Source organism: Myiozetetes cayanensis, unplaced genomic scaffold (assembly GCF_022539395.1).
Source record: "Myiozetetes cayanensis isolate MyiCay16 unplaced genomic scaffold, myiCay2020 scf26, whole genome shotgun sequence".
NCBI lineage: Eukaryota > Metazoa > Chordata > Aves > Passeriformes > Tyrannidae > Myiozetetes > Myiozetetes cayanensis.
Genome location: NW_026087477.1, coordinates 5,280,197 through 5,297,264, shown reverse-complemented (window position 1 = coordinate 5,297,264; position 17,068 = coordinate 5,280,197). Strand labels below are relative to the sequence as shown.

At 66.2% G+C, this 17,068-nt stretch overlaps 3 protein-coding genes across 3 annotated transcripts in view; all 3 read right to left on the bottom strand.

Moving 5' to 3' along the window:
- FSD1 (fibronectin type III and SPRY domain containing 1) overlaps positions 1–4,642 on the bottom strand; it is a 15,697-nt gene extending 11,055 nt beyond the window's left edge. Inside the window, exons 1-10 of the mRNA XM_050321525.1 lie at positions 4,567–4,642; positions 3,645–3,752; positions 3,385–3,516; positions 3,190–3,291; positions 2,227–2,249; positions 1,738–1,859; positions 990–1,199; positions 789–887; positions 532–691; positions 374–453 (exon numbers count right to left, since the gene is read on the bottom strand). Of these exons, the coding sequence (XP_050177482.1) occupies positions 374–453; positions 532–691; positions 789–887; positions 990–1,199; positions 1,738–1,859; positions 2,227–2,249; positions 3,190–3,291; positions 3,385–3,516; positions 3,645–3,752; positions 4,567–4,578 (1,048 nt within the window). The 5' untranslated portion in view covers positions 4,579–4,642. The remainder of the gene's footprint in view (positions 1–373; positions 454–531; positions 692–788; positions 888–989; positions 1,200–1,737; positions 1,860–2,226; positions 2,250–3,189; positions 3,292–3,384; positions 3,517–3,644; positions 3,753–4,566) is intronic.
- Positions 4,643–5,597: 955 nt separating this feature from the next.
- SHD (Src homology 2 domain containing transforming protein D) lies at positions 5,598–8,832 on the bottom strand. The gene is made up of 6 exons (XM_050321217.1): positions 8,821–8,832; positions 8,065–8,149; positions 7,770–7,982; positions 7,182–7,320; positions 6,581–6,700; positions 5,598–5,798 (listed from the first exon to the last, which is right to left on the bottom strand). The coding sequence occupies exons 1-6, from the start codon at positions 8,827–8,829 to the stop codon at positions 5,612–5,614; spliced, it is 753 nt and encodes a 250-aa protein (XP_050177174.1). The 5' UTR covers positions 8,830–8,832; the 3' UTR covers positions 5,598–5,611.
- A 1,584-nt stretch (positions 8,833–10,416) lies between these two features.
- YJU2 (YJU2 splicing factor homolog) lies at positions 10,417–16,876 on the bottom strand. Its single transcript, XM_050321215.1, has 8 exons — positions 16,777–16,876; positions 16,544–16,644; positions 15,896–16,040; positions 15,048–15,182; positions 14,662–14,843; positions 13,934–14,051; positions 12,232–12,385; positions 10,417–11,209 (listed from the first exon to the last, which is right to left on the bottom strand). The coding sequence occupies exons 1-8, from the start codon at positions 16,798–16,800 to the stop codon at positions 11,124–11,126; spliced, it is 945 nt and encodes a 314-aa protein (XP_050177172.1). The 5' UTR covers positions 16,801–16,876; the 3' UTR covers positions 10,417–11,123.
- Between the last annotated feature and the right edge of the window lie 192 nt (positions 16,877–17,068).

Genomic DNA, 17,068 nt, shown 5'->3' with positions numbered 1-17,068 from the left:
GCCTGCGGGGTCTCTCCAGCATCCTCAGCCCCACCAGGTCCCTCTGGATGACTTGGATTCTCCCCTGTGCCCTCTGCCCTCTGTGCCACCCTCCTCATCCACATCCCTGAGTGACTGTAGGGTGCCCCCCAGGCACCCATGGGGTGCCCCATCCTGTCCCCAAGCCCGCCAGGTCCCTCTGGGTGCCCCACACCCACCTCCCTCCCTGTTCCCTCCATACCCACAGGATCCCCCAAACACCCACGGGGTGCTCTGTCATCACCTCCCCCCATGCCCCAAACCCCACCAGCACCCCAGGGTGCCTGCAGGGCCCCCCCAGCACCCCCGAGGGTCCTGCAGGACCCCCCAGCACCCCGGGGTGCCCCCCTCTCACCCAGCACCGTGTAGGACTCGGCGGTGAAGCGGTCGCGGCCCCCGCGGCCCAGGGACATCCTTTTGGGCGACTGCACCACCCTGGCACGGACAGAGGGCCGGGTTGGCACCACCCAGGAGGGGACACAGGGCCGGCCAGGGGGGAGGGGGTGGCACTACCTGGCAGGGGAGTTGGCGGGGGACGCCGTCCTGCCCTTGCCGTCCTTCTCGCGCGCCTTCACGTCCTGCACCTTCCCGCCCGTCGCGTCCCACTCCACGCTCAGCTCCTCCACCCGCAGGTTCTGGTGGCACGTGCTGGCGTCCAGCTTGAACGTGAACGCTGGCAACACCCGCTGTGAGTGCCCCCTGACCCCTGGGGGTGGCACAGGGTGGGGGGACACACCTGCCAGCCCACCCCCCATCCCCCCAGTACCCACCTCTGGTCTCCAGCGTGACCGGCTCGGAGAACTCGCCCGCCACGGCCTTGTTGCACGCCCGGACCCGAAAGTTCATGTACTTCATGTCAAACCTCAGCCCTGAGGGCACAGTGGGCTCATAGAGAAGGGCACGGGGCAGGCACTGCCCCCCAGAGACCCCAGCAATGCCCCCCAGCCCCTGGCACAGCCCCACGCCCTCACCAGACAGGGTGTACTCGGTGCCCTTGATGCCCTCGATGACCATCCAGGGCTGGTCCTCCTTGGCCCGGGGGGGCCCCTCGAAGTTGGTCCTGCGATACTCCAGCACGTAGTGGTCGATCTTGCCGCCCTCCTCGGGCATCCTCCACACCAGGCTCACGCAGTTATCGGCCACCAGCGACTCCGCCAGGTCGATCTCGGGCGCGCTGGGCACTGCCCGCGGGAGCAGCCGTGCCAGGCGCCCCTCCCTCACACATGGAGGGGGTCCCAGCACCCCCTCGGGGCTCCCACAGCTCCCACGGGTTCAGCAACCCACAGATCACCAGCATGGGACCTGCAGGACCCCTGGGCACAGCACCTTGGGGACCCCACCCTGGCATTCCAGAGACCCCCAGCACAGCACCCACAGGATCCATGGGCACAGCACCCTGAGGTAGCATCCCACCCAGGGCATCCAGAGACCCCCAGCGTGGCACCTGCTGCATCCCTGGGCACAGCACCCTGGGGACCCCACCTGTAGCACCCCAGAGACCCCCAGAATGGCACCCACTGCACCCCAGGGCCCCAAACCCCCCTCCTCCTTCCATGCCTGGCACCCTCCCACCCCTCTGGGTGAGGTCCCACAGGGCACCCCAAGCCTGGGTCCTCCCCAGCCCAGCTCCTCACCCCCTAAACTCTGCCCCCCCCTCCTTGTGCCGCCCCCCTGCCAGGCTGGCACTTCCCTCCCCTGTGCCCCCTGTGCCCCTGGTACCTGGCAGGAAGGTGAGGGCCTGCAGCAGGCGCCGTTCCTGGGCAAAATCCACCATTAGGTGGCTCATGTTGTCGCTCACCTTGGCCTTGAGCGAGAGGCGGAAGGCGGGGGCCATCGTCACGCTGCGCCAGGGACACGGGCACCGGGCTCAGCGGGGGCAGGCAGGGCACCCACCCAGCCCTCAGTGCTCCCACCGCCCCTGGGGAGGGTGGGGAAGGTGGGCAAGGCCACCCCAGCGCCCACAGGGCCACCCCAGCACCCAGGGGACCACCCTCTGTGTGGGGCTCTGGCTGGGGGGGAAGGGGCATTCAGAGACCCCCAGAATGGCACCCCCATGGGCACAGCACCCCGGGGACCCCACGTGTGGCATTCAGAGACCCCCAGCATGGCCCCCCAGAGGAGGAGGAGGAGGAGGAGGAGGAGGATGAAGAGGTGGAGGGGTTAGTGGGGGGTCCTGGGGGGTCTTGGGGGGTCTCGGGGGGGCCGTACCTATCCTTGATCTGTTTGGCCGCCTTGTGAGCGCAGAGGGCAGAGCAGGAGAGAAGAAGCAGGTGAGAACTGCAGAGCCGGGGAGGGGGGGGCAGCAGCATGCAGGACCCCCGCTGGGCACAGCCCCCCTGCAGCCCAGAGCATCCCACAGCATCCCAGAGCATTCCAGAGCATCCCAGAGCATTCCAGAGCATCCCACAGCATCCCCGTATCCCACAGCATCCCTGCATCCCACAGCATCCCATGGCATCCCAGAGCATCCCTGCATCCCAGAGCATCCCACAGCATTCCAGAGAATCCCACAGCATCCCACAGCATCCCACAGCATTCCAGAGCATCCCACAGCATCCCTGCATCCCACAGCATCCCACAGCATCCCACAGCATCCCTGCATCCCACAGCATCCCAGAGCATCCCTGCATCCCAGAGCATCCCAGAGCATCCCACAGCATCCCAGAGCATCCCACAGCATCCCCATGTCCCACAGCATTCCAGAGCATCCCACAGCATCCCACGGCATCCCAGAGCATTCCAGAGCATCCCACAGCATCCCACAGGATCCCTGCATCCCAGAGCATCCCTGCATCCCAGAGCATCCCACAGCATCCCTGTATCCCACAGCATACCAGAGCATCCTAGAGGATCCCTGCATCCCACAGCATCCCTGCATCCCACAGGATCCCTGCATCCCAGAGCATCCCACAGCATCCCTGTATCCCACAGCATCCCTGTATCCCCACAGCACCCCTGCATCCCCCCAGTACCCCCCTGGCACAGCACCCCCCTGGCACACATTCCAGTGCCCCCATGTCCCTGCCAGGCTGTCCCTTTGGGGTCCTTGCTCCCTCAGCCCAGCACAGACAGAAAGTGTGGGGGGCCCATCCTGGGGGGGGCATCAACTGGCTGGCACAGGGTGGGGTCAGGAACCCCCCCAGCGCAGGGGGCGGCCGGGCAGGGACCCACCTGGGAGAAGTCGTGGTGGTTGGCAGAGCCCAGGGCCTGGTTGGCCGCCTCCAGCAGCTCCTCCGAGCTCTCCAGGGCCTTGGAACACGCCACGAGCTGGGCCTGGCGTGGGCAGGGGCGCAGGTGGGTGAGGGTGCCCACGGTGGGGAGGGGGGGGACAGGACAGGTGAGGGCAGGGGGCGTGGTGGTGCCCACCTGCAGCTCGTAGGTGCGGCTGGCGCGTTCCTGCTTGATCTTCATCACCATGTCCTCCTTGAGCTCGTCCAGCAGCGAGTACAGCGACTGGAACTCGGCCTCCAGGTCCTCCTGCGCCCGCGCCGAGTTCGTCTGGGCACGACAACCCCCACACACACACACACCGGGGCCTCAGCGGGGGGAACACCCCACCCAAGGGTGCCCAGGGGGCACGGAGGTCCCACCCCACCCAGGGTTGTCCCCCCCCACTCCCCTGGTACCTCCACGTTCTGGATCATCTGCTTGAGGGAGTAGATGAAGTTCTGGATCTCCTCATTCTTCACGGCGAGGGTGGTGATGATTTTCCGCAGAGACTCCTGCCCGGCGCCCTGTGCCCGAGGTCAGCCCCCCTGTGGGCACCCCCGGGCATCCCCCGGACCCCCCCGGGGCGCCTCCCCATCCCCGCCGGGCCTGGCCGTGCCAGGAGCGGGGCCAACCGGGATCTCCGGGCTGGAGGAGCCCCCTCCATCCCCCCTGAGCCCCCTCTGTCCCTCCTTTGCCAACCTCAATCCCTGTATCCCTCCATCCTCTGTCCCTCATCCCTCCATCCCTGTCCCTCCTTCCTCCATCCCTCCCTCCCTCTCTCCTTCCTTCCTTTCCCTCCTTCCTGTCTTCCCTCCTTCCTCCCTCCCTCTTTCCCCATCCCTCCATCCCTGCGGCTTCCGTCCCTCTCCCATCCATCCCTCCATCCCCACTTCCTCCATCTCTCCTTCCTCCATCCCTGCGGCCTCTTCTCCATCCTTCCGGCGCCTCTTCCTTCATCCCTCCTTCTTCATTTCCCTCCCTCCCCACTTCCCTCTGTCCTCCACCCCTCCATCCCCTCTTCCTCCATCCCTTCTTCTTCTTCATCCCTCCCTCCTTCCCGTCTTCCCTCTTTCCCCCATCGCTCCATCCCCTCTTCCTCCATCCTTCCGGCGCCTCTTCCTCCATCCCTCCCTTTCCATTTCCCTCCCTCCCCACTCCCCTCCTTCCTCCCTCCACCTTTCCATCCCTCCCTCCCTCCCTCCTCCCTCCATCCTCCATCCCCCCTCCCCGTCCCGCTCCCCTCTCCATCCCTCCATCCCCTCTCCCTCCATCCCTTCCTCCTCCTCCTCCTCCCCCCTGCCCTGGGGGTGCCCCGCGGTGCCCCCGGCCCGGCCCCACCTGGTCGCCCATACCGGGCCGGCCCCGCCGCCGCTCGGGCCCCGCCGACACCAACAAAGGGGGAGCGGCGCCCCCGCCCCGCCCCCGGCCACGCCCACGCCAGGCCACGCCCCTCGGCCACGCCCAGTTGGATGTGCGGTGTCCGGGCGTGGTTTCTTGGTGGGCGCGGTCTCGCGTGGGTGTGGTCGGGAGGGGGCGTGGCCTCGCGGCGCGATGGGAGTTGTAGTTCTGGGGTATGGGGGGGGGGTCCAACAGGGAAAGGGGGGCAGGGTGGGGGCAGTGTCACAGGGGGTGACAGTGTCCCAGGGGGTGACAGTGTCACAGGGGGCTCAGAGAAGGGACAGCTGCCACCCCCGGCCGTGGCGGGGAGGGACAACACGGGGGGGCTGTGGTGGGTGCAGGAGCCCCCCCCAAAAACCGTGTCTTGCAGCATCTCGGCCCCCTCTCCTTGTCCTCTCCGCCGCCCCCCGTGCCAGCCGGTGTCCCCCTCCCGTGTCCCCAGAGCTGGGCAGCTCGTGGGCACAGGGACAGTGCCAGGACAGGGGGGCAGCAGATCCCGGAGCTCCCCCATTCCTGGGAATCCACCCGGAGCACGGGGGCTGTGCTGGGGGGCACGGGAAGCCACGACCACCCCCGGCGGGGGGGAAGGAAGGTGGGGGGTGGCAGTGCCATCGATCCCCCCCCCCCACAACCATGAGGGTGAGCCCCCACGACTGGGGGTGACCCCGGGCAGGGCCACCCTGTCCTGTGCCCATGGCCGTGGCTGGGGGGGCTCATCCTGACCCTCCCCTTCACCCCGGGGATCCTGGGGTGGGAGCACAGGAACAGGAGCCCACGTGGTGACATCAAGGTGGGACACCGGTGGCAGTGCCAGGACGAGCAGTCCCATGTGGTGGGACACTGGTGGCAGTGCCACCGCTGGCAGTGCCACCACGTCGCCTCCCTCCCACACCCCCCCTTTCCCCCGGGGTCCCTGCAGCGCCGAGAGCGAACAGAGCAGAACGTCCCCGTCCCTGCGCGACAATCACGGGCTTTACTGGGGGGGTCACAGGGGCTGCACGGCCACGGGGTACAGCAGTGCCAGGTGCCGCGCCCCCCGCACCGGCAGGGCCCGCGCCGTGTAGTGTCGCACGGCCGCGGGCACCGAGGGGAAGGCGGCGCCCGCCCGGCCCAGGGTGAAGTGCTGCTCCCGCGTCCTCGTCAGCTTGACGTGCACGAAGCCCTGGCTGCTCCTGGGAGAGAGGGGAAAACGGGAATGAGGGCGGGGAGGGGATAGAGGGGGGACACCAGGCACGGAAAGGGATGGGGATGGGGATGGGGCACAAATAGGGATGGGGATGGGGTTGGGGTGGGGATGGGATAGGGGCAGGGATAGGGATGGGGATTGGGACAGGGATGGGAACAGATACTGGGACAAAGACGATGATTGGGACAGGGATGGGGATTGAGACAGGAATGAAGACTAGAATAGGAATGGGGATTGGGACAGAGGTTGGGACAGGGACTGGGACAAAGATGTGGCTTGGGACAGGGATGTGGACAAAGATAGGGACAGGGATAGGGATGGGGACTGGGGGACACCATCCAAAGCAAGGGATGGGAATGGGGATGGGGACTGGGATGGAGATTGGGACAGGAGTGGGGATAGGGATGGGAACAGGGATGGGGGACACCAACCAGAGCAAGGAATGGGGATGGAGATCGGGAGAGGGATGGGGACAAGGATGGGGATGGGGACAGGGTGGAGATAGGGATGGGAGCAAAGATGGGGACACCACCCAGAGCAGGGGCAGGGGATGGCACCTCCCTGGGCCCCTCCCCCAGGCGAGGGGTCCTGGGTCCATCCCACCTGGCCCCGCGTGTGGGGCTGTGCCAGGACACGGACACGGTGATGGACACGGTGATGGACACGCCAGCACACAGCAGCACACGGGTGGGCTCACCCTGCTCCAGCCCTGCCCCTGCCTGGGCACCCCCCGGGGCTGTCCCCATGTCCCCCCTGGCCCAGCCTCACCGCAGGGACAATGAGTAGTCGTCGGGGCTGGTCTCGCAGTCCCGCACCAGGAAGCTGCCCTCGCGGCACAGCGCCAGCAGCGTCTCCGCACCCGCCCGCCCGATCGGGCCGTGGTACCACCTGAGGGGGGCTGGGCATCACCACGGGGCACCAGGGGTCACCAGGGGTCACCAGGGGCACCCTCTGTGCCATGGGGCACCTCCCACGTCATGGAGCCATCCGTGGCATGGCACCCAACTCCATCAGAGAGCCCAACCCCACCATGGGCCACCCACCCGTGGCGTGGGCACCCAACCCCATTAAAGAGACCAACCCCACCATGGGCCACCCAGCCGTGCCATGGGCACCCAACCCCATCCAAAGGACCCACCCCTGTCGTGGGGCACCCAACCCCACGAGGCCCCACCCGTGACGTGGGGCTCCCTCCACTTCATGGAGACCCCTCCACACCATTATGGGGCCCAACCACGCCATGGGACACCCTCCACCCCACGACCACCCATCCGTGGGGGACCCTCCACCCCACGGAGGTGCCCCCACACCCTGCAGTGTCACCGGGGTGACGATGCCACCCCCTGGAGAGGCCACCCCCCCAACTCACGCCTGCTTCTCCAGGGGCAGCGAGGTGTCCACGTGCCTGGGGCTGGGGGGGCAGCCCGGCCTGGTGCCTGGGGGGGCACGGGGGGGCCGTGGCAGCTGCCGGGACAGGCTGGGGGAGCGCTCGGGGCTCTCAAACTGCACTGCAGGACAAAGGATTGGGGTCATCCCATCCCTGCCCGCTGCTGAGGGGGCACCCCTCAGTGCCACGCCACCAGGGATGGCCCAGGGGTGTCCCCACAGTGGCTTTGCCCTGCCCTGGTGTCCCATTGCCACCAGTGGGCACGGGGGCCAGGAGCGGTCTGGGGGTCCTGGGATGTTGGGGACCCAAGAGAGCGGGGGGACCCCAGGAGTGTGACCCACGGGACCTCTGATGTGCAGGATTGGGGGACCCTGGGCTGTTCCCCATGGGCACTGCAGGATGTTGGAGGACAGGAGTGGCACCCACAGGAGCTGGGGGACCCTGGGGTGGTACCCAAGGGTGCTGGGGGGATATTGAGGGCCAGGAGTGGTACCCATGGGAGCTGTGGGACCCCAGGGTAGTACCCATGGGGACCTCGGGGTATCACCCAGCCCCCCGGGCCGCCGTCACCTGCGAATGCCCGTGAGATGTGATCCTTCTTCCACTCCCAGGGCTGGTCGTACTCGTCGGCCGGGCGCTCGTCATCGCGGGGCAGGCGGCTCTGCCGGCCCGGGGGCACCCCCGGGCCCTCCCCGGCCGCCTCCCACTCCTCGGAGGGGGTGTCGTAGAGCTGCGGTCCCCGCCGGGGCCTCCCCCGCCGACCCTCGCCCTGCCGGGGGCACCCTGGGGAGGGCAGGATGGGGAGGTGGGAGGCACTCCCGGACCCCCCCGGAGGGGTGCTGGGGGTGCCCGGGGTGTCACCCACCTGTGGGCTCGTCCTCGCAGCCGCCCTCGGGCGCCGGGTCCTGCTCCCCCTCGAAGGGCTCCGAGTACTCGCTCTCTCCAGGGCCCTGCGCGGGGGATGTCCCCCCGTGGGTGCCCCCGTGGGTGTCCCTGTGGGTGCCCCGGGTGGGACGGGACCCCCTGTGCCCCCACCCTGCAGGTGCCCGTGCCCTGGGTGCCCTCCCGGGACCCCGCGGGCCCCCCCGAGCCCCGCGCTGGATGTCCTCGGTCCCTTCCCCGCTCCCTCCCACCTGCTCCCTTTGTCCCCCTGACCCTCTCCCTTCCCCTCTCCCAGGGACTCCGCCACCCCCAGGCTCCCCAGTTCGCCTCCCAGTGCCCCCAAGTCCTCCCTGGGTACCCCATTGCCCCCACTCCCCTTTCCCCCGATCCCTTGGCCTCCCCGGTTCTCCATCCCCGCTACCCCTGGTCCTTCCTCGCCGGCCCCCTTCCCCATCTCCCTCCATCCCTCCGTGCCCCCTCCCCGGTGCCCCCTGTCCCCTCTCCCCAGCCCCCTGTTCTCTCCCCGTGCCCCAATCCCACCTCCCGTGTCTCCCCGCGCTGCCCCCACTCCTGTTCCCGGTGTTCCCGGTGCTCCCGGTGCCCCCTTCTCCTCCCCAGCCCCCCTCCGGCTGTCCCACTGCACCCCTGATCCTTCCACCGCCCTCCCCGGTGCCGCCGCTTCCCTCCGACCCCCCGGTCCTCCCCCCGGTGTCCTCTCCGCCGGTGCCCCCGGTCCTACCTGCTCCATCCTGCGGGGCTGCCTCGGCCTCGCGCCCCCACCCGCACCAGGCGGTGCCGTGGGGAGGCTGCGGGGCCGCGGAGGGCGGGGGCTCTGGGACCCCGGTGCCGGTACCGCTGTAGTCGGGCTGTGGCGGGCGGGGGAGCGCCAGGCCCCCGGCCCAGGTACTCCCGGAGCCACTTGGCCATGGCGGGGGAGCGGCAGCGGGACCCCCGGCACCGCCCCGGGACCCCCGGCACCCACCGGCACCCACCGGGACCCCCCCGCTGCCGCCGCCGCCGCCGCCGCCGTCGCCGGAGCCGCTTTGTGTCGCCGCCGCGCTGCGCGGACCGGAGCCCCCGGCCCCCTGAGCCCACCCCCAGCCCCCTGCCTGCCGGGGCACCGGCAAGGGTGGGGTGGGGGAGAGAACACCGGGGGGGACACGAGTGGGACACGCCGGGAGCACCGGGAGGGGACGGGTGATCCCCCACCACCACCACCGAGTGATGGGGGGCAGCGGGACCCCCGAGTGACACCGGGATCCCTGAGCGGCACCGGGACCCCCAGGCGACACCGGGACCCCCAGGTGGCACCGGGAAAGCCCCCCCCCACCGTGTGACAGTGTGAGAAGGGGGGGTCACCGGGACCGCACGGAGCAGCCCCGGGAGGTGATGGGTGACCCCCCCCCCTCACACCGGTGACGAGGGACAGCGGGACCCCCGAGTGACACCGCGGTTCCCAAGTGACATCGAGACCCCCAAGTGACAGCGAGACCCCCGAGTGGCACCGGGAAAGCCCCCCCACGCCGTGTGACAGTGGGAGAAGGGGGGGGGGGTCACAGGGACCTCCACATGGGACCCCCCTCACCGGCCCCTCCGGGCTCCGGGGGCTGCCGGTAAACGGCCCGGGGGGGGCACCGAGCCCGGGGGATTTTGGGGGGCACAGGGAGCCCCCCCAACTGCAGGGCCACCCCCCAGTCCTCCCGGGGAGCTCATCATGTAGGGTACAGGGGGCTCTGCCCCTCCCTCTGCCCCGGGGTTTTGGGGGGGGGGGCTCAGACATCACACTGGGGGGGTGGTGGGAGGTTTGGGACCCACCCCTGGCCATGCCCTGACCTGGCCCCTTGCACTGTCCCCAGAACAAAGGTCCCTCTCGGGGGGTCCCTCCCTGGGGGTCCCACGCGGTGCCAGGGGATGCTGGGAGGAGAGCAGGGCACATCTTGGGGGGGGACACACACACAGGGACCCCCAACTCCTGACCCCCACAAAGCCCAGGGCTGAGCCCAAGGCACGGCATTAATGTTTGAAGAGGCCAATTACAGGGAATGTGCCTGGAATGCTAATTGGGATTGGGGGGAGGGCTGCCTTTCTCCCTGGCCCTCTGTGATGCCCCCCAGCCCCCTCAGTGCCCCCTCTAACCCCCCAGAGCCCTGTGAGAGCAGGTTAATTAGCACTCAGCAATTAGGGGTGGGTGCTTTGATGAGGGGGAGGTTCGTGCCCAGGGTGAGGGGAGCCCCTGGGTGGGTGGGGGTTCCCCAGGGGCAGGACCCACCCCAGCGCCCACGTACAAATCACCCCCTGGAAGATCACGAAGCAACTGGCTCTGACAAATCCAATTTATTCCGGAGTTGTGGCTGCTGGAGCCCGGCAGGGCTGGGAATGGTGGGGAGGGGTCTGTCACCCAGCTCCTGGGGACATCTGGGGGAGGGGGGGCTGGGGTGCAGGATCCGGTCACAAAGGTGGGATCTGAGCCCCCCCAGGAGACAGAAAAGGGGTCCAGGGTCACTCGGAGCAGGGACACCACAGCTCCAGGACTCTGGATTTGGGCTCCAGGGACACAAAAGGGGTGGTGGGTCCTCCTGAGGTGACAGAGGGGTGAGTGCCCACCTTGTCTTCACATCCCAGTGGGAAAGGGGGCTCTGAGGTCCCTTCACTGCTGTGGGAGGGTCAGTGAGACCCCCAAAACAGGGCCTGGGCACCATCAGTGTGTGTGTGGGGGGAGGGCAGTGACACCCCCAGAACGGAGACACCAGAGCCCTGTGCTTCCCAACACGTCCTGGGAGCAGGGCTGGGACACATGCTGGGCCGGCTGGATGCTGGGATCAGGCACAGGGGCTTCCCACAGGATCCCTGCTCCGGGGAAACCTCCCTTCCCACGGGATCAGCTCCTCCCTGTGCTGCTGGGGCTCGGCCCCGCAGCCAGGATTTGGGAACACCAGCGGGCCTGCAATTCCCTGGGCCCCAGGCTGTGCTTCCAGCTCCACGTGGGGCTCCAGGAGCAGCTGCTGCCATCCAGGAGCATCCCCATCCCATGGAGGTGGCTCCTCAATCCTCGCTGTCCTCGCTGTCCGAGTAGGCCCCCAACAAGCTGAGGGAGGACGTGGCGGTGCTTGTCGGGGTGGGAATCGAGCCTGGAAGAGCAGGGACAGAGGGAAGAGCATCAGGGACAGCCCCCTGGAGCCTGGAAGGGGAGGCAGAGAGCAGAGACCAGCAGGGACAGCTCCCTCATGGCAAATCCCCCGTGCTTGGCCTGTCTGGCCTCGTCCCAGAGGCTCCATCAAGGGACTCATCCCAGGCCTGATCCTGACGGGCACTACAGGGATAAATCCCCCCTCAGGGATCCCCCAGAGAGCTGAACCCCCCTCAGGGATCCCCCAGAGAGCTGAAACCCCCTCAGGGATCCCCAGAGAGCTGAAACCCCCTCAGGGATCCCCAGAGAGCTGAAACCCCCTCAGGGATCCCCAGAGAGCTGAAACCCCCTCAGGGATCCCTCAGAGAGCTGAAACCCCCTCAGGGAACCCCAGAGAGCTGAAACCCCCTCAGGGATCCCTCAGAGAGCTGAAACCCCCTCAGGGATCCCACAGAGAGCTGATCCCCCTTCAGGGTTCCCCCAGAGAGCTGAAACCCCCTCAGGGATCCCCCCAAGAGCTGATCTCCCCTCAGGGATCCCCAGAGAGCGGATCTCCCCTCAGGGATCCCTCAGAGAGCTGAAACCCCCTCAGGGATCCCTCAAAGAGCTGCTCAGGATCACCCAGCCCGGCATTAACAAATCCACCCCGACCTTCCCCAAATCCAGGGATCCTCTGGCTCTCCGGGCAGCGAGTGCTGAGGTTGCTGGAAAACCTCCCAGCCCGTTTTCCATTCCCTGGAGCTTCCCAACTCCCCCCAGTTCGCCGGGATTTATCAGCAGGCCCCAAACCAAAGCAGCTCTCCCGCTCTCCCAGCCCCATCCCGTGCCCTGGCAGTCCGTCCCCAAGGCCATGGCTTAGTGCCAGGAGCCTGGAAGGAGCCTCTCCTCCACCGGGAAACCCCTTGGAAACACGGACAGCCCCCTGTTCTCACACCAAGAGAACAGAGTCACTCTGAAAACGGAGTCAAACCCCCCCTGGGAGCTGCCAGAGCCCCCCCTGAGGGCCCAGCCTGGGGCAGGTACCGGTGCCTCGGCTCTCCATCCCGTTTTCCAGGGCTGGATCCGCCTTCTGCTTCCTCAGGGACACCAGCCCAGCCAGCTGGGCCTTGCTGTTGAGTTTGCCCACGCTCCTCTCCCAGCTCTCCGTCTTCAGCTTCTTGCTCTGGGGCTGAGGGTCCTGCAGGGACACAGGGGGGGTTAAGGGGGGAAAGGCCTTGGAGGGGAAAGGGAAAAAAAGGGAAAAACAGCAGCAGGAACAGCAGGAGACACGAGGGAGAGGCCAAGGGGGGAATCCTCCCCCCCTGCAGCACCGGGGACAGGCTGGATAAACAGGGTATGGAGTCAAAACAGGCCTTGGAAATCAATGTCCCACTGTCTGGGATCTGAGCCCAGCTTGTCGTGCAGCCCTGGGGGGGCCCTGGGATGCTGAGGAGGCAAATAAAGGAATCCCAGGCTGGTTTGGGATGGAAGGGACCTCAAAGCTCATCCAGTGCCACCCCCTGCCACGGGCAGGGACACCTCCCACTGTCCCAGGTTGCTCCAACCTGGCCTTGGACACTTCCAGGGATGGGGCAGCCACAGCTGCTCTGGGAAATCCATCCCAGGCCCTCCCCACCCTCACTGCCAGGAATTCCTTCCCAACATCCCACTTACCCCTTCCCTCTTTCAATCTACAACCACTTCCCCCGTGTTTTATCACTCTCTGCCCATGCCAAAGTCGCTCTCCCCCTTTTCCCTCCGCTCCCAGGGGCTGCCCAAGCCCTTCCAGCCAGGCCCTGCTGCCTTGCAGGTGGCCCAGCCCCTGAATCCAACCCCCCCTGGGCATTGGGATTAGTGCTGGGCCAGGGAACACGGCCGGGATTAACCCCGGGCCGGCTTAAAAGCCCCAGCAGCTTTGATTGCTGCAGCAGACACAGGTCCCTGCAGGCAGGGAGCAGCAGGGCAGGGCCCTGGCTCCGGGATAATCCCTCCCTCACAACACGGCCACTCAAAAGCTCTTTTGTTCTGCCTCTTTTCCAAAACACCTCCCGGGGAAGGGGCTGTCATTGCCCCCCACCGAGGGCTGAAATCCCAGCCTGGAGCGGCACCAGGGCACGGCCTGAGCTGGAAGGGAAGGGAAAGGAGGGTGGGGGGGCAGCTCCCTCCCTGCCTTTGTCAGCAGACACGGCCTAAAATCACCCCCTGATCCCTGGCTCCTTCCAGCCCAGTGCACAGGGACACGGCTTTGGGAGCTGCTCATCCGTGACGGCTCCAGGGGCACGGAGAGCAGGGACACAGCAGCTCCAGGACACTGGACTGGGGCTCCAGGACACTGGATTGGGGTCCCAGGGGCACTCAGAACCAGGACAAAACAGCCCCAGGATGCTGGATTTGGGCTCCAGGACACCAGATCTGAGCTCCAAGACATGGGATTTGGGCTCCAGGACAGGGGATTTGGGCTCCAGGACACTGGATTTGGGCTCCAGGACACTGGATTTGGGCTCCAGGACACTGGATTTGGGCTCCAGGACACTGGATTTGGGCCTGAAGACACAGGATTTAGGCTGGATTTGGCCTCCAGAGCAAGGACACAACAGGCACACGCAGCTCCAGGACAATGGATTTGAACTGGATGGGGGCTGGATTTGGGTTCCAGGATGGTGGCTCTGGGCTGGATTTGGGCTCCAGCACCCCAGAGGAGGCTGTGGGAGCAGCTGGGCTGTGTGAGGACCCTCTCCCCCCTCACCTCCTGCAGGATGTCGGTGGGTTTGGTGCCCGCGGGTTTCGGGCGCGGTTTCGCCGCCTCCTCGTCCGAGTCGGAATCCACCAGGAGCCGCCGGCTCTGGGCCTGCTCCAGCATGGACCTGCGGGACAGGGGCCCCACGGGGGGCTGGGGATGGAGCTGCTCCACTGCCACGCTGCAAGGGGGGGGCTGGAGCCCTCCAGCAGCTCAGATCTCACAGGATCAGGGAATGGTTTGGGTTGGAAGGAGCTGAAAGATCCACTTCCACCTTTGGATGCTTCCAGGGATGGGGCATCCTCTGGAAAATCCATCCCAGCTCCTCACCACCCTCACAGCCAGGAATTCCTTCCCAATATCCCATCTAAATTTTCCCTCTTTCACTTTGAAGCCATTCCCTGTGTCCTGTCCCTCCATCCCTTGTCCCCAGTCCCTCTCCAGCTCTCCTGGAGCCCCTTCATGCCCTGGAAGTGGCTCTGAGGTCTCCCTGGAACTTTCTCTCTTCCAGGTGAACCCCCCAGCTCCCCCAGCCTGGCTCCAGCCTTTGGAATCATCTCCAGCTCCCTCCTCCCACATCCCTGCCTGGTGGAGCAGCGACACCCAACCCTCTCCCCCTCCCTGACCACTCTGCCACAAGATACTCCCCCCAAAAACCCCTCCACATCCCACCCACTCCTCTCCCTCAGCTCCTGGGCCTGGCTGATCCCACCCCAAGCCTTCCCAGCCCCACTCACTTCATCTCCTGCTCATCCTCCTCCTGCTCCCTCCTCCTCTGCTCCTCCTCGTACTCCTTGTACTGCTTCAGCATGGCCTCGAAGTCCACGTTGGCCTGGCGCTGGTTGAGCTCCTTCAGCTCCTGCAGGTTCTCCAGAACCTCCATCTCCAGCTTGGAGTCCTTGGTTCTGTTCTCCAGGACCTGAGGGGAGAGGAGATGAGCTGGGATGTGACAGCTGGGAGGGACTCCCCCACCCAGCACCTCCAGGGAGCACCAAGAGGATCCCCCTCATCCTGATTTTTGGGCTGGAGGAGGAGAACGGAAGGACCAACAGCTCCAGGGTCACCTGGTGTGGCTGGGGAAAGTCAGGCAGGGCAGGGGGAGGTTTCCCAGCAGCTCCTGTACCTTCATGGGGTTGTTGAGCTCCTCCTCCTCCCTCTCCTTCTGCAGCCTCTTCTCCTCCTCCTCCAGCAGCTTCTCAGCCTGGAAGTTGCGAGTGGCTCCGTGTTCCATGGTGTAATCCGTGTTCTCGGGGTCTGTCTGAGGGGGAAAACCACGGGAACAGTCACTGTAGGGAGGGAATTCTGCCCCAGCCGCTTCCAGAGCCGCCCATCCCCACATTCCACGAGGGAAACAGCCCATCCATGGGTGGGTGGGATATTCCAGAGGTTCAAACTGCCACAATAAAGGAGGAGACAGCAAAAAAACCCCACAGTCAGGCTCAGGGTTTGCTGGGACACCCCATCCCCATGGGGGCAGGAATGTCATGGAACCATGGAATGGTCCCACAAGGATCATCCAAATCCAACTCCAGGCCCTGCCCAGGACACCCCAACAACCCCCCCTGTCCCTCAGGGCCTTGTCCAAAAGTCCTGGACATGTTCCCCAGGGTTTTGCTTTGTTCTTCTCCACCCCCTCTTTATTTAAGGAGTTGGGGCTCGATTTGTCATCTCCAAACACAGAAACATCCCCAGCAATGATGCAGCAGGATTTCTGTGGAACTCTGGAATATCCTGAGCAGGAAGAGACCCCCAGGGATCATCAGGACACCCCAACAACCCCACCCTGTCCCTCAGAGGATCATCCAACCCCTCCTGCAGCTCTGGCAGCCTTGAGGCCGTGGGGAGCCTGGGCAGTGCCCACCACCCTCTGGGGGGGGAGAATTCCCTGATATCCCACCCAACCCTGCCCTGGCCCAGCTCCAGCTGCTCCCTCAGGCGCTGGGAGCCCAGGGGGACCCCAGGAGGGGTCACCTTGAAGGTGATCTCGGCCAGGCAGCGGGTGCACTTGATGTAGAAGCGGAAGATGGGCAGCCCCAGGTACGACTCGTTCTGCACCGTCTCCTTGCGGGCGTTGAACTTCTTGCCCTTGTAGATGTACTCCCCACATGTCTTGCACCTGGCAGGAGTGACAGGGGAAAGTCCATCCCATGGCAAAAAAAAAAAAAGGATCAAACAGGTCAAACCCCCACGGGATTCCCGGGGGCAGTTTTAGTGATGGTTGTTTTGGGTGAGGGAGGTTTTGGGGCTCCTCGTGAAACAGCCCCAAAATGACAGGGACCTTAAAGCTCACCCAGTGCCACCCCCTGCCGTGGGTAGGGACACCTCCCACTCTCCCATCCTCTTCCAGCCTGGCCTTGGACACTCTCAGGGATGGGGTAGCCACAGGAACATAATTATTAAACTAAAGGAAGGCAGGGATAGATGGATATTGGGAAGGAATTCCTCCCTGTGAGGGTGGGGAGGGACTGGGATGGAATTCCCAGAGCAGCTGTGGCTGCCCCAGCCCTGGGAGTGTCCCAGGCCGGGTTGGAGCACCCTGGGCTGGTGGGAGATGTCCCTGCCCGTGCTTTAAGATCCTTCCCGACCCCCGGCATTCCAACCCCCCCCGTCCCCTCTCACCTCATGTTGAAGGGCGCCATCAGCCTCACCACGTACTGACGGTCCTTGGGGAGTTTGAGCTTCGGGATCTTGGCCGGGTCGAAGTCCGGGGGGTAATATTTCTGTGGGGGGTTAAAGGCAGAGCTCAGGGGGGGCGTGAAGGGCCCTGAGCCCTCCCCAGCTCCGCGCAGCCCCCCGAGACCCTCCGCTGGCCCCGCCCGGCCCCCCAGGCGGGGGATCCCCCCCAAACTCACGTTCAGCACTTTCCGCTCAGACATTTTGGCCGCTGTTTTTGCCGCCGCTGCTCCCGGTGCTGCTCCCGGTGCCGCTCGCCGCTTCCGGGTTTAGCCCCGCCTCCCCGCGCCGCTGATTGGCTCAGCGAGACACCGCCCCTGCGATTCTCGCCTGCTATTGGCTGAACCAGCTGCCCGTCAACGAGCCGCGCCCTCCGCCGCTGTGCAGCCCAGCCCAGAGGCCCCCGGAGCGCCGCGGCCTCAGCGGAGGTTCCGGGGGTGTTGCGGTCCCCTAAAGGTCTTTTTTTTTACA

What these genes read in the sequence shown, in the direction of transcription:
- SHD (XM_050321217.1), bottom strand. An exon ending in CTGCGAGGACGAGCCCACAG is followed by an intron (nt 7,983 to 8,064) that starts GTGGGTGACACC and finishes TGCCCTCCCCAG; the next exon opens with GGTGCCCCCGGCAGGGCGAG. An exon ending in CTGCCCCTGGAGAAGCAGGC is followed by an intron (nt 6,701 to 7,181) that starts GTGAGTTGGGGG and finishes AGCCCCCCTCAG; the next exon opens with GTGGTACCACGGCCCGATCG.
- YJU2 (XM_050321215.1), bottom strand. Translation starts at nt 16,800, where the DNA reads ATGTCTGAGCGGAAAGTGCTGAAC. An exon ending in ATGGCGCCCTTCAACATGAG is followed by an intron (nt 16,041 to 16,543) that starts GTGAGAGGGGAC and finishes CACTCCTGCCAG; the next exon opens with GTGCAAGACATGTGGGGAGT. An exon ending in GAGGATGAGCAGGAGATGAA is followed by an intron (nt 14,052 to 14,661) that starts GTGAGTGGGGCT and finishes CCTGTCCCGCAG; the next exon opens with GTCCATGCTGGAGCAGGCCC.